The 13,968-nt window shown below is 39.6% G+C and overlaps 1 protein-coding gene across 12 annotated transcripts in view; it reads left to right on the forward strand.

Annotated features, from left to right (window-relative positions):
- The window catches only part of R3HDM1 (R3H domain containing 1), a 167,092-nt gene that overhangs the window by 65,364 nt on the left and 87,760 nt on the right, over positions 1-13,968 (forward strand). For 7 of the 12 annotated variants that reach the window (XM_073305337.1, XM_073305338.1, XM_073305342.1 and 4 more), the window contains exons 3-4: positions 8,783-8,824; positions 9,299-9,388. The exons of 4 other annotated variants lie outside the window; for them this stretch is intronic. In XM_073305337.1, the coding sequence (XP_073161438.1) occupies positions 8,783-8,824; positions 9,299-9,388 (132 nt within the window). The remainder of the gene's footprint in view (positions 1-8,782; positions 8,825-9,298; positions 9,389-13,968) is intronic. One more of the 12 variants, XM_073305340.1, reaches the window with a different exon arrangement.

Raw genomic sequence — 13,968 nt, forward strand, 5'->3', positions numbered from 1 at the left:
GGAGAAGCTCCCCCCCCCCCCCCCCCATAGCAACATAGTGCTGTCCATACCTGCGCTTAGGTCAGTGTAACTTATTTCAGAGTAACAGCCGTGTTTTTATTTGTAAAAAGAAAAGGAGTACTTGTGGCACCTTAGAGACTAACCAATTTATCTGAGCATAAGCTTTCGTGAGCTACAGCTCACTTCCTCATATGTATCCGAGGAAGTGAGCTGTAGCTCACGAAAGCTTATGCTCAAATAAATTGGTTAGTCTCTAAGGTGCCACAGGTACTCCTTTTCTTTTTAGTGTAACTTATGTCGCTCAGGGGGGTGGCTGATTGATTCACAACCCTGAGCGACATAAATTACGTGGTATTCTTTGTTCCTTCCATCATACTGGCCTCTTGGCCTAGAATTTGCGCCTTATCCTGGAGGAGCAAGTAGTCTCAGTCCATTCAAATCCATTCTTAAAATCCTCTTCTCTGCTCAGCCTACAAAATTAATCTGCCAGCAAAATCACGTTACACTTGTATGTATTTATTTTATTTTTTAAAAAATTAAAATTAATTTACTCCATGGCTTGTGATAAAGCCATTGTTTAGTTCATCTGTTTAGTTGAAGGGCAGGAATTAAGTTCTCCTCTTTTTAGTAGAGCCCATAGCAAATTGGCTGCTCCAATATATACCCATTTACTTATGTTGTAGAAGGGGCCCACCCATGATTGTAAGGATTTAGCATAGTGAAGCCTTAAGTTTGTAATTTGGGAAGGACAATCACCTTTTAAAGTTGTCTAGTTTTTCTCTCATGACCCTCAAGTTGTTTTTAAACAGGCTTTGAAATGTGAGGCACTTATGTGCCTCACAGTAGTTTTACAGAAAGAATCCATTAGGATATTGTGCTTGGGTATTCTAATTTCTTATTGGTCAGTGAGTGAACTAATAGGGACATGAGTCTATACAGTAAAAATATTGTATGCACAATTATTTTGAGGAATAGTATATTTTGTCAAAAGATGCTATTAACACATTTTATGAGTTGCCTGAAAACTTGATTGTTCTGTTCTCCGTTACACTGTAGCAATCCTACAATATGCACCATAATAATAGTAGTAATTATTTTAATATTTATTAAAAATGTGGTAGCACTAGAGCATTCTGCTTTCCAAAAAAGAGAGACTCTCTCTGCCCTAAATAGCGCATAAGTTATCACAAGATTTTTGCTTGAATCCACCTTGTAGTCTATCGGTTAGAACATATGGCATTTTTAACCATTTTTTGAAAAATGATTACCAGGAATCATTCATGTTGGCTTATAGATTTTTACTGCATGAAACAGCCTGTTTTAATGTATCTTAAGGTTTTTATGTTGTACGTGGGCTGCAATCATAAATACACTGTCATCCATGCATTAAAAATAATTGTTAATTAGTGAATGTGATATTACCCTGTGAATAATCAATCACAGAAGTAAGGTAAAAACCCACGCTGGCACTAACAAAGAAAAAATGGGAATGGAAGGCTCTCGCTGTCTATTTCAGATTGGGGAGGGGGATAGCCTCATTGGGGAAACGGGTGAGAGAGGCAGTGGAAAGGAAGCAGTGCAAGTGATGGAGGGAGAGCTTGTGCGAGGTATGGAGCTAGGGCACTTAAACATGCATTATATAAAATAGACAAGACAAATTTTGTGTTAAAGATTTATAATTACATTTTGGGGTTTCAGTGACTATGTAGATTTCTCAGTTTCTTGACAGAATTAGATGAAATTTTAGAAATCTAATTTTTAAACAAATATCTCTTTCTGTACCTGGACTTCATCCCTTCTCTCCAACACAAATTCCACAACCTCCATCCCTGGGTGCCTTAAATACCCCCTTGTTTCTCCTTCCTTCATTTTCTACCTCTGACTTTTGTTTGTTGGGGGGGGCGGGGGAAGGGGTGAAGCCTTTTCTTCTAGACTAATCTCAGGGCTCCATCTTCCATGCTGTTAAATGCGTCTCCATGTATCTATCAATCAATCAATAAAATCCTGAAATCACAGCCGTTTTCGCTGTCTGTGATTAAATAAATGAGACAGAAATGCCACCTATGCATTCTTGCCACCTGGTCAGCGCTCCTCAGTGTGGTGTGGTGTAACTTTTGTGACCAATTTTTGCTCTCCCTCCCCATCCATCCCATGACTACATTCATGTAATACAGTGCTGAGTGCATTAGAAATGTCTGTGAATAAAGTGCCTAAAAATTTGTGAATATAATGTGAACTGCATGTCACTTGTGTTGATATGTCTTAGCCTGTGTCTGCACTAGGAGTGTCTTACTTGTTTAGGAGTCCTAGTATACTCTGCCAGTCAAATGCTTGTGCCGGTATGGTAAAACCATTCTCCATGAGTGAAATAAGCTGACAGCTTTGCCAGTGTAGCTGTCTCTACACTTCAGACTTCTGCTGGCACAGCTAGATAAGCCAGAGAGCACACTTCTTTATACCCCTGACTGACACAGCAGTGCCTGCAGAAGTCTGTAGTGTGGGCCTGTCCTTAGTCAGTGTCTTGTGGTTTGATTATGGAGAATTCATGTGTATATTTAGTCAAATAAGAGAATCCCATCTGTTGTTACCTAAACTGATCTCTTCACCTTTTTATTATTTGTTCTGTTCGTCAACGTGGTATCTGCACTGTTACTTTCCGTATCCACAATCTGAGAATTATCCTGTACATTCTTATTGCCTCCCCAGCACAGTAATATGTATTGAGTTAAATCTCACGTAAGCAGAGAGAAACAGACTGTAACTCTCTCAAGATAAGTTATTTTTTGGTGACCAATGTATCTGTATTTGTGCGTTTGGATATCAAAATGTTGCTGTTTCCACCTGAAACTTAAGGCAATTGTTACCTTCTGTGCACAGTTGTATTTCACAGTGTCTTGAGACTTGCTTAACTGTTTAAAATTATGCTTGATACAGGGGCTTGAACTGGACGATGAAGAAAGTGCTTTCTAACACTGGCTATTTCATTTAGTTGTAATTGGTTACTGTAACTCTGCTTAATGAAATACGGAGTGCATCTATTGTATTGGGTTTTGTGGGTAACTTCCATGTTGGACTATGTCATTCTTTTGGTATTATCGGCGTCTTTGAAAATGCAGTTTAGTGAACTCCTTGTTTTATGGGGTGTGGTTTTGTGTTCCCAGCACTGATTTATAGTTTCATATGTGTAACTGCTTTGGCTGAGCCTTTAAACCCTGAATACATATGGGTAAATGTGCAGATGTAATAAAAGCTTATTGTCAGAGGCTGGAAAACATTTCTAGTTTTGTGTGAATTTGTTTGATTACTTGACTCTCTCGTATAGGCTTGCAAGCTGGTCAATTGTCCGGTTATCTGGCTATGGCCAAATATTGTTAGATATTCCAACAAGAATGCCTTGATGCAGACAGCAGCCTATGTTTTTGATAGTATCATGGTGCTTACTTAAATGTCTTGATAACTCAGTTTACTATATGCTAATGCCACTTGTGGATGGAGGGAGGAGGAGATTAACTACCAGAAAGTTAAGCACCTTGACTGGACTCTTCAAGAATAAACATTTATATGAATATGTGACTAGGGTCCCAGGGGAGCCACAATGGGGTTACTTAATTAGGGCAAACTGCAAAGAATGGAGCAGACAGTCCCAGATATGCCAATACTTAGATTTACCAAGCCCTAACAAAACAGTTTCTATAATACCTTACTGGTTATTTTCCATTGTATGCATCCGATGAAGTGAGCTGTAGCTCACGAAAGCTTAAGCTCGAATAAATTTGTTAGTCTCTAAGGTGCCACAAGTCCTCCTTTTTCTTTTTACTGGTTACCAAGAAGCCAACAACAGTTACCTTAAAGCAACCCAGCCTTAGCCCTCCACCCAGACACCCAAGTCTAATATGATGATTACTGAAAGTCTTAGTCATCATATAAGAAAGTTCTACCAATCCCAAAGGATCGGACACATTACTTCCCAAGTTAATGAATATTTCAGCTCTTACCCAAATACACGCTTACAGCCAATCCTTATTAACTAAACTGAAATTTTTTAAAAAAGAAAAGAGTATTGGCTAAAAGATGAGTATACATACAGACATAAGTACAGTTCTGAGATCAGATTCATAGAAGAGATGGTGAGCTTTGTAGTTGCAAAGAGTTCTTTCAGAATTAGTCCATAGGTTATAGTCCAGTGTTCATATTCAGGGTGATCCAGATGGGACCAAAGATCTCAGTCTTATGACTCAAGCTTCTCCCTATATAAAGCAGGGAAATAAAAAGGATCAGGATCCAAGATACCTTTATACAGTTCCAGGCCTTCTCTTGACAGCTTGGAGTCCTTAGGCGAACAATGGGCAATCATGGAGACTTTGAAGTAGATCTGTTTCCTAAGCATCACTGGTAATTAGCTACAGGGATTAACATAAGGCAGTTGCCCATTTTCCACCATGTGCAGGTGATTTGCTATACATTTCAAAGAGATTAATAAAGTGATGTCACTATTTTTACAGGTTTCAGAGTAACAGCCGTGTTAGTCTGTATTCGCAAAAAGAAAAGGAGGACTTGTGGCACCTTAGAGACTAACCAATTTATTAGAGCATGAGCTTTCGTGAGCTACAGCTCACTTCCTCAGATGCATATCGTGGAAACTGCAGCAGGCTTTATATATACACAGAGAATATGAAACAATACCTATTCCCACCCCACTGTCCTGCTGGTAATAGCTTATCTAAAGTGATTTCCAGCACAAATCCAGGTTTTCTCACCCTCCACCCCCCCACACAAATTCACTCTCCTGCTGGTGATATGAATTCCAATTCTCACATGAATTGGAATTCATTTGCAAATTGGATACTATTAATTTAGGCTTAAATAGAGACTTGGAGTGGCTAAGTCATTATGCAAGGTAGCCTGTTTCCTCTTGTTTTTTCCTACCCCCCCCCCCCCCCCCCCCCAGATGTTCTGGTTTAACTTGGATTTTAACTTGAAGAGTGGTCAGTTTGGATGAGCTATTACCAGCAGGAGAGTGAGTTTGTGTGTGTATGGGGGTGGGGGGGATGTGAGAACCTGGATTTATGCAGGAAATAGCCCAGCTTGATTGTCATGCACATTGTGTAAAGAGTTGTCACTTTGGATGGGCTATCACCAGCAGGAGAGTGAATTTGTGTGGGGGGGTGGAGGGTGAGAAAACCTGGATTTGTGCTGGAAATCACTTTAGATAAGCTATTACCAGCAGGACAGTGGGGTGGGAATAGGTATTGTTTCATATTCTCTGTGTATATATAAAGCCTGCTGCAGTTTCCACGATATGCATCTGAGGAAGTGAGCTGTAGCTCACGAAAGCTCATGCTCTAATAAATTGGTTAGTCTCTAAGGTGCCACAAGTCCTCCTTTACTATTTTTACAGTTCATTTAAATGTTAAGATCTCCTTTTGATCTCTGAATTAACAGAATACAGCATAGACAGGAACTGTTTGATTACATTAACCTCTAACAAATATACGTAAAAGAATAAATGGACACAAATCAGATGTCAAGAATTATAACATTCATAAACCAGTCGGAGAACACTTCAATCTCTCTGGTCAAGCAATTACAGACATGAAGGTCGCTATCTTAAAACAAAAAAAACTTTAAATCCAGACTCCAGTGAGAAACTGCTGAATTGGAATTGATTTGCAAATTGGATACTATTAATTTAGGCTTAAATAGAGACTGGGAGTGGCTAAGTCATTATGCAAGGTAGCCTATTTTCCCTTGTTTTTTCCTGTCCCCCCCCCCCCCCCGACGTTCTGGTTAAACTTGGATTTATGCTGGAAATGGCCCACCTTGATTATCATACACATTGTAGGGAGAATGGTCACTTTGGATAAGCTATTACCAGCAGAAGAGTGAGTTTGTGTGGGGGGGGGGGGGGGGTGGAGGATGAGAACCTGGATTTGTGCTGGAAATGGCCCAACTTGATTATCATACACATTGTAAGGAGAGTGATCACTTTAGATAAGCTATTACCAGCAGGAGAGTGGGGTGGGAGGAGGTATTGTTTCATGGTCTCTGTGTATATAATGTCTTCTGCAGTTTCCACAGTATGCATCCGATGAAGTGAGCTGTAGCTCAAGAAAGCTTATGCTCAAATAAATTGGTTAGTCTCTAAGGTGCCACAAGTACTCCTTTTCTTTTTGCAAATACAGACTAACACGGCTGTTACTCTGAAACCTTTATATATATATATATATATATGTATATGTAAACACACAAAAACAAACATTATCTACCAGTGTCCCCCTAAAGGTTGAATCTGGGTCATTTAGCCTGCAAGCTACTTAACCCTTTCTGGCCATGTGTCACAGTATATCTTTATTTGTATACTGGGCGGCCATCCATGTACTTGGTGTTTTACAAAGCACACTAAACAGGTTAAGACACTGTTCCTGCCCCAAAGATGTTACAGAAAGAAAAGGAGTACTTGTGGCACCTTAGAGACTAACAAATTTATTGGAGCATAAGCTTTCGTGAGCTACAGCTCACTTCATCGGATGCATGAAGCTCACAAAAGCTTATGCTCTAATAAATTTGTTAGTCTCTAAGGTGCCACAAATACTCCTTTTCTTTTTGCGAATACAGACTAACACGGCTGCTACTCTGAAAGATGTTAGTTAGGGCTGTCAATCACAGTTAACGTATGCGATTAACACACAACAAAATAACTAATTTTTAAAAAACAGTTGCGATTAATCACAGTTTTAATCGCACTGTTAAATAATAGTAGAATACTAATTTATTATGGATATTTTTGGATGTTTTCATGTTTTAGAGCTTCATTTCATTGTTTCCCATATATTTGAGTTAAAATAACTCCATTAAGTTGAAGTTAAATTGCTTAAAAAGTTAAGTTAAATTGTCCTTTGCAATTAGGCACAAGTCTCTGTGTACAACTAAGCCTATTGGACACTACAAAGTTTCATTCTTCTGTTAGTGTTCTAATAAATTAGTGATTTAAGATAACTGGCCATTCGACATTTGACCGATCAATTGACCAATTATTTTTGGATCAGTCAAATGATCAACCCTACTCTAGTATATATGGGTATGATTATTACAATTTCATCAGTAGATGAATGGTTAAGGTCTCTAGTTGCACTGTGGCTCTTTTAAATATCATTCTCTGTTATGCTGAAATACTGTTTTGTTCAACCTGGTACATGATTCATTCTCTAGTGAATCAGAAGAGAGACTCCATAATACAGGAATTGAGCATACACTTAAGTATTTTTCCATGTTCAACACTGTTAAAAAAGCTGTACCAACTAAGGCACTAGCCCTTTAGTAGGTTTAACAAAGGCCTAATTTAGTGGGGGCAGGGGGAGACAGCAACACTTGATAACACTTATTATTCAGAGATACTCTAAGCCTTTCACATGTCCTCATTTTGTTATGATGTACTCTACTTCATTGGGAAAAGGCTTTTTTTTTCGAAACTCGGGTGGGAGTTTATTGATGCTTTTAAGATAAGATCTGCAAAAGTGATTTAAAAACAAAAAATTGAAGAGCAGACATTACTTTTGCTGAATGTCCAAGTACATGTGATTAGAGGCATTTCAGCAAATCTAGTATCTTAAATTACCTCCTTCACCCTCACTCCTTTCTTTTAGGTCTATGAAGTGAAGTTACCCTCTCTTGTAGACTCATTCCAAACTGATGCCCCACTAGGTACTCTGTTGATGGCATCACGACAGTAGGTTGGAGATAAAATAAATCTGAATACTTTATTCTCCAATTTTCAGTGGGTCTGTAGTATTTTCTTTAAAATGTTGTTACTCCTTGTCTATTAATTTCTCTTCCGCATAAGCAGTTGGGGAGGTAGTCTGCAAAACAATTTGTACAAAGGCTTGCCTGGACACAATTTTTGTACCAATTTAACTATATCAGTTCAGAAACAGCAATAAGCTATACCAATATAAGCACCTTTATACCTGTATAACTGCATCCGCATTGGGGCTTGCACCGATTTAGCTACATCTGTTTCTAAACCACTACAGACAAATTGATGCTAAAATTATCTGTAGACAAGCCCTAAGTAGTGCACACTGTGGAAGAAGTTTGGTAACCCCTATATATTCTAGGAAAGAATAAAGAAAAGGTGGAGTTAAGCCAGAAAGAAAGAGAAGGCATAGCAATAGCTAGAGACATGTAGTAAGTTAATTTTATTTTATATATAAAAATAGACAATTTTTTACGGTTTTTCCTTTAAATGTCAGGTTTTCTGACTGGGGTTCAGGGAGGAGGAAGGAAGAAAGGAAATATTGCTTGGTTAGTGGGCCATTTCCTACTCCTTTCCCTTGTCAAAATAGCACTGCTTCTTGTAAACAGCTCTAGGTGAGTTTTCAGGGAACAGTAGCAGGATTATAAAACCTACTTTCTTGTCATGTTGTCAAAGAAATTGCCCCATGAGAACTACAAACATAGGACTTGCCGAAGACTGTTAACTGGTCCTGACTTTATAAAGTAAAATAATTGTACAAAACTGGTAAGTTGTTTTTTTTTCCTCCCCCCCCATACCCATGTTTTGCAAGATGCTGAAAGAAGATGAGAAGCCTGGGATTTTTGCCATGGAAAATGGGATAGCTCACAACCGTCAGGTTAAAAACACTTGTGTTTACTTACATGATGATCAAATCTATTAAATAACTACTTTCTTTCTACTCTGCAGATTTTTGCATTAATAAATGTCTCCTACAGTCTAAATATGAAGCTTAATATGAACTCTTTTTTTGTTGTGCCCACCATTTAGCAGCCAGTCCAGTCTTTTGGACAGACAGGAAAAAGGTCCAAGGTACAGTAGACATGTGTGCTGGCATGCTACAGAAGTCCTTCATGCTTGATGAAGCCTTGTCACTTTGTGAAAAATGCCTTGAGTTTAGTTATAGCCTTTATTTTTGGCAATAACCTTTTTTGTTTTGCTTTTGGATTTTTGTCTTGCCTAGTTGTCTGCTTTTGTGGTTTGCCTTTATATTTTTGGTGGCTTCTCATTGCTAGAGAGAGGGAATGCCTTTCCAACGCTGCTGCTTTTATTTTTTTATTAAATGAAATTATTCTGATGATGATTCTGGTGATCTGATGACCTCAAAGCTGTGACTGTTTTTTCCCTTTCAAAAATGATTGACTTTATTTTACAATATTAAACATACATATTCCAGCAAATTCGTTATGCATTTGGCAGTAAATTGAGTGAATAATATCAGTGTGAGGTGTTCTGATGTACATTTGTTTTTTTGACTAGTTTTTAATTAAAAATACTTTTCTTTAGTCAAATACAAAGTTAAAGCTAGTTCGGAGCCTTGCTGTGTGTGAAGAATCTCCACCGCCTCCCACAGCTGAAATATCACAGGACATTCAGGTAAAAATCGTGTGACTGAAGCTTCTGAAACCTAGTTGAAGTCATTTGCTCTCCGAAGAATATTGGAAAGACAGACTTACTGGTTGTATGCTGGTGGTGGTAGTGTAGCCGTGTTGGTCCCAGGATATGAGAGCGACAAGGTGGATGAGGTAATATATTTTATTGGACCAGCTTCTGTTGGTGACTGAGACGAGCTTTCAGGCTTATACAGAGCTCTTCATCAGCTTTGTGTATTCTCAAAAGCTTGTGTCTCTCATCAACAGAAGGTGGTCCAATAAAAGATACTACCTCACCCACCCTGTCAGACTTAATAGCCTTCAGCTAGATCTGTTTTAACATGCAAACAAAATGATTTATATTTATTTTTAAAATACTTATTTCACAAATATTTGGCAAAGAATCATGACCGTCCTTTATGTCCTCCCTCTTCCCCGCTTTTTTTAAATGCACAACATAAGAGCAGAATGTCCTTTGGCCAAAGTAGTATTTGTTTTTCATCATGACCTAGAATTGTGGCTTACATTTTTTTGGTTTGGTTTTTGATTTTTAATTCCCAAGTACTTTAACATGTTTTTGAAGACGTTTTAAATTGCTCAGGCACTATTGGAAATCATTCAGATACTAAAGTAGAGAGCAGTTTTATAGCTAGAAAGTAAAATAATTTGCTAGCTTCTTATTTTTAGGAGCCATTTTAAACAAACTGATGTATGTTTCCAGTTTAGCTTGAAGTTCTGCATTTTGGCTTTAACAGTGGTATTGATCTTAATTGCTAGTAACTAAACTGGGCCTTGCCTGAAATGTATAGAGGGAGGAGCAGACCCATGCCACTCCAGTTCCTTCTCAACTGCCTGCAACTCAAGACTGAGTTCTGTAGTGTCTGTCTAATTAACACAGATTTTTTTCTTTCCTTTATTTTATTATTGTTTTCACTTAACATGGTTTGTGCTTTGTGGAGGGGAGAGGAAAGGGAGTGTTCCCCTTTTTCTTTAAGGTTGGGCCCCGCTTTTTGCTTGGGCCTTCTCAGCCAGTGGGTTATACCCAAGACCCCAGAACTCAAGCCTTGCCAGATCTGCCACAGGTCCTTTCACCACAGTGACAAGCACTCTAGATTCCTCCATTGCCTTGGAGAGGCTCACATCCTATCATGATCAGCTCCGGCTTCAAGAGCAGATCTCAAACTGAGGGAAGACTGATTAAAACAGCTGCTCATGGAGCGCCTTCTTAAATCTGGGGGCCCTGACTCTTCCCAGCCCTCCATTGCCAGCAGGCTGAGGCCAGGGGACCGCATCAGTCTCTCAGAAGACATCTAAATATAAGAGACCCCAGTCTCCTTGATAGAAGAGAGAAGTCCCTTCTTACATCTGTGAACAAAGAAACCTCGCATTCTTGTGCGGATACCACTGAGGCTCCTACTTGTCATGGTGCCAAGGTATCAGCATACTAAGAAAGGCTTCTTGTACCTAGAAGCCCACCGCCAAACAGCCCTGAACAACTGATTAGTCAGTACTGGCATCAGACTCTTCCAAGTGGAACAACTCCTCAAGGACTAAAGACTCTGAAGAAATCCTCTTCTATTCACCTGGTACCATCTACCTTCACACAGAGCATGCAGACTGATCATCTGTACTGTCCCCAGTACTGCTGGAGATTTTTCACCCGGAGAAGCAGTCCCCCATCTCACTAGTATTATCCAAGTTCTTCTCTCACAAGAGCCCTCAGACTTTGGAGGAACATGAGTCCCCTATGAGGAGGACTCTCCCTCCCCTACCAGGAGGGTTTTCCCACTTGCACCCATGTGCCAGCTAGAACCAGCAACATCCTCCCCCACCCCCAGTCATCCTCATCCTCATACAAAGGTACTGATGTCCTCAGCTTCACCGCCAGACACAGAAGAGGACAATTCCTCTGATTCAGAAATATTCATCTAAGGCTCCACCGTCTACTCGTTCCATCCTCTTTCCTTCGAGGTGTTCCTGAGGACAAGACCCCAGGAATCCGCCAACAGGAAAACCCCTAGGCCCTGCTCCTTCTCCTCCTCCTTATGCCCCTCCTCAGTGGGATTTTTGGAAGCCTTGTGCCCCTTGCATTGTCCCAGTCTTCAGGGTGACTTCACATAAGATTCTTAGCCACCATCACCTCAGGTCCCTCCATGTCCTCTTCAAGAAGTCCTTGCAGAGAAACAGAAGCCGAGAATAGAGGAGGAGACACCACCATCCCCTTTCACACCAGACTAGACAACCATGCCCGCTTCCCACTCCTCCATCCTATGTCTTAACACATACCTCCAGAGCAGACACCAGAGCCTCTAGTGAAGCACTTTTACACTTTGGACAGAATCCACTCCCTCTTCTGCACTGATGGAGTCGTCTTACGTGGAGCACCCATAGGGAAGATAATTCAAAGACAAAGGAGAGGATACTTACCTTGTACAGTAACTGCAGTTTTGCAACATATTTTGTCTCTCTGGATTCCCCATCACCCCTCTCTCTTCCCCTCAACTTTGGTGTTCTTCCACGCTCTGAGGTTGAGAAGGAACTGGAGTGACTGGGCAGAGCATGGGGAGACCAAGGGCATGGTCACTGCTAATAAAACATCTTCAATCAAAAGTGCACAAGTGCATGTGTATACTATCCTCATGTGGAGCAACATAGCAACAAAACATCTCTAAGAACTCCAGCTACCATACAAGATAAGTAACCTCATCTTCTCCCAGTTGTTGAGTTCACTTATCCCAACCTGGGAAGGTGAAGTGTGTATGATCAGCCTGCTAGGAGGTGTCTGTGATAATGCTGGATCTGCTGTGCTTTGTTACCTTGGAGAGAGCAGCTCTAGCACTGCTGCTTCTCCTTGCAGTGCCTCATTCTCTGCATCCTCCTCTTCTAGCAGGACTGCTCACTCTGGAGGAGGCACAGGTGCTGCTGCTCCCTGTTCAATATCTTGAAATGGTCTATGCCTATACACCAGCTAGCAGCAGGATTTGTTATCTCCAAGTCAATGTGCAGGACTCAGCTCTCCTCCAGTTTCATAAGCTTTGCTGCTTCTGTGGATCCAGGTTGTGTGCAGATTGTCACTGTGATGTGGGATGCAATGGTAAAGTAGTGCACTTGCTTGACTTTCCCTTGCTTCTCTTATTTTCAGCCATCGTTAAATGTAGCCAGTTGATAAGGAAAGCTAAAGGCATTAGTTTAAAAAAAAAAATTTATGGCCTTAAGATTAAGGGGACAGTAAGATGGAATTTTTTTAATATGAGGAACAAAAGAAATACCAACAATATTGGTTTGTTACAGATAAGGACGTTAAAATTGTCAATAACGATGCACAAATAGAAGTTCAATAAATATTTCTGTTCTGTATTTGGAAAGAAGCTGGACAGTTTATTAACAGTTTACAGTGATAAAGAAATATTTTCTCTTCCAGCAGTAACTCAGGAGGATGTTAAACAGAAACTGCCAAAGTTTAAACATCTTCTAACTTGTAGGACCAGATAATTACCATCCAAGATTTTAAAATCTGCGAAATCGCTCTCTGTGCCATTGATGTTGATATTTAACAAATCTTGGAATACTGGGGAAGCTCCAGAGGACTGGAAGAAAGTGAAGTTATGGCAATATTTTAAAAGGGCTCATGGGATGATTCTAATAATTATAGACTAACTTTTTTGACATTGATCCCAGGAAAAATCATGGAGAGAGTGGCACAGGATTCAAAAAATCAAGAAATAAAAACATGGCAGTGTAACTTATGCAAGTCAACATGGATTTAAGGAAAGTTGGCTTGTCAAAACAAGCTTGATACAGTTTTTTCATGAGAGCAGAAGTTTCACTGGCAAAAGTAACTATTGATGTAATGCATTTAAACTTCAATGAAGCTTTTGACTTAGTATCACATGACATTCTGTTTTTACAATGAAAATAAAGCACTATATAAAACACAAAATGGATTCAAAATTGGCTAACTGATAGAGCTCAAAAAGTAATTGCAAATGGGCAGCCATCAGTCAATGGGACCATTTCTACAACTGTCTCTCAAGGGGTCTGTTCTTCACCTGATGGTATTCAATATCTTTAGCAATCAACTAGAAGAAAACATAAAATCACTGCTAGTAAAGTTTGCAGATGATACAGATTGGTGAAGTGATAAATAATTATAAGGACAGGTCAGTTATACAGAACAGTCTGGATCGCATGGTAGTCTGGGCTCACTTGAGCATAATGTATATTAATATAACTAAATGCCAAGTCATATATCTGGTAAACAGACATACACATCACACTTATAGGATAAGGGATTATTTTAGATAGCAGTGATTCAGAAAAGGATTTAGGGCTCATGGTGGATAATCAACTGGCAGCTAAGAGAGCAAATTCAGTCCTTGGATGTATAAGGAGGAGGATATCAAGTTGAAGCAGGAAGATAGTATTACCACTATATATGGTATCAGTGAGAATATTACTGGAACATGGTGTCCACACTATTAAAGTTGAGGTTGACAATCTGGAAAAAATTCAGAAAAAAGCTACAAGAATTATTGGAGGTCTGGAGAGCCTGCTTTACAGAAAGAGATGAAAGAAACTCAGTTT

The sequence above is a fragment of the Lepidochelys kempii genome, chromosome 11, assembly GCF_965140265.1.
Source record: "Lepidochelys kempii isolate rLepKem1 chromosome 11, rLepKem1.hap2, whole genome shotgun sequence".
Taxonomy (NCBI): domain Eukaryota; kingdom Metazoa; phylum Chordata; order Testudines; family Cheloniidae; genus Lepidochelys; species Lepidochelys kempii.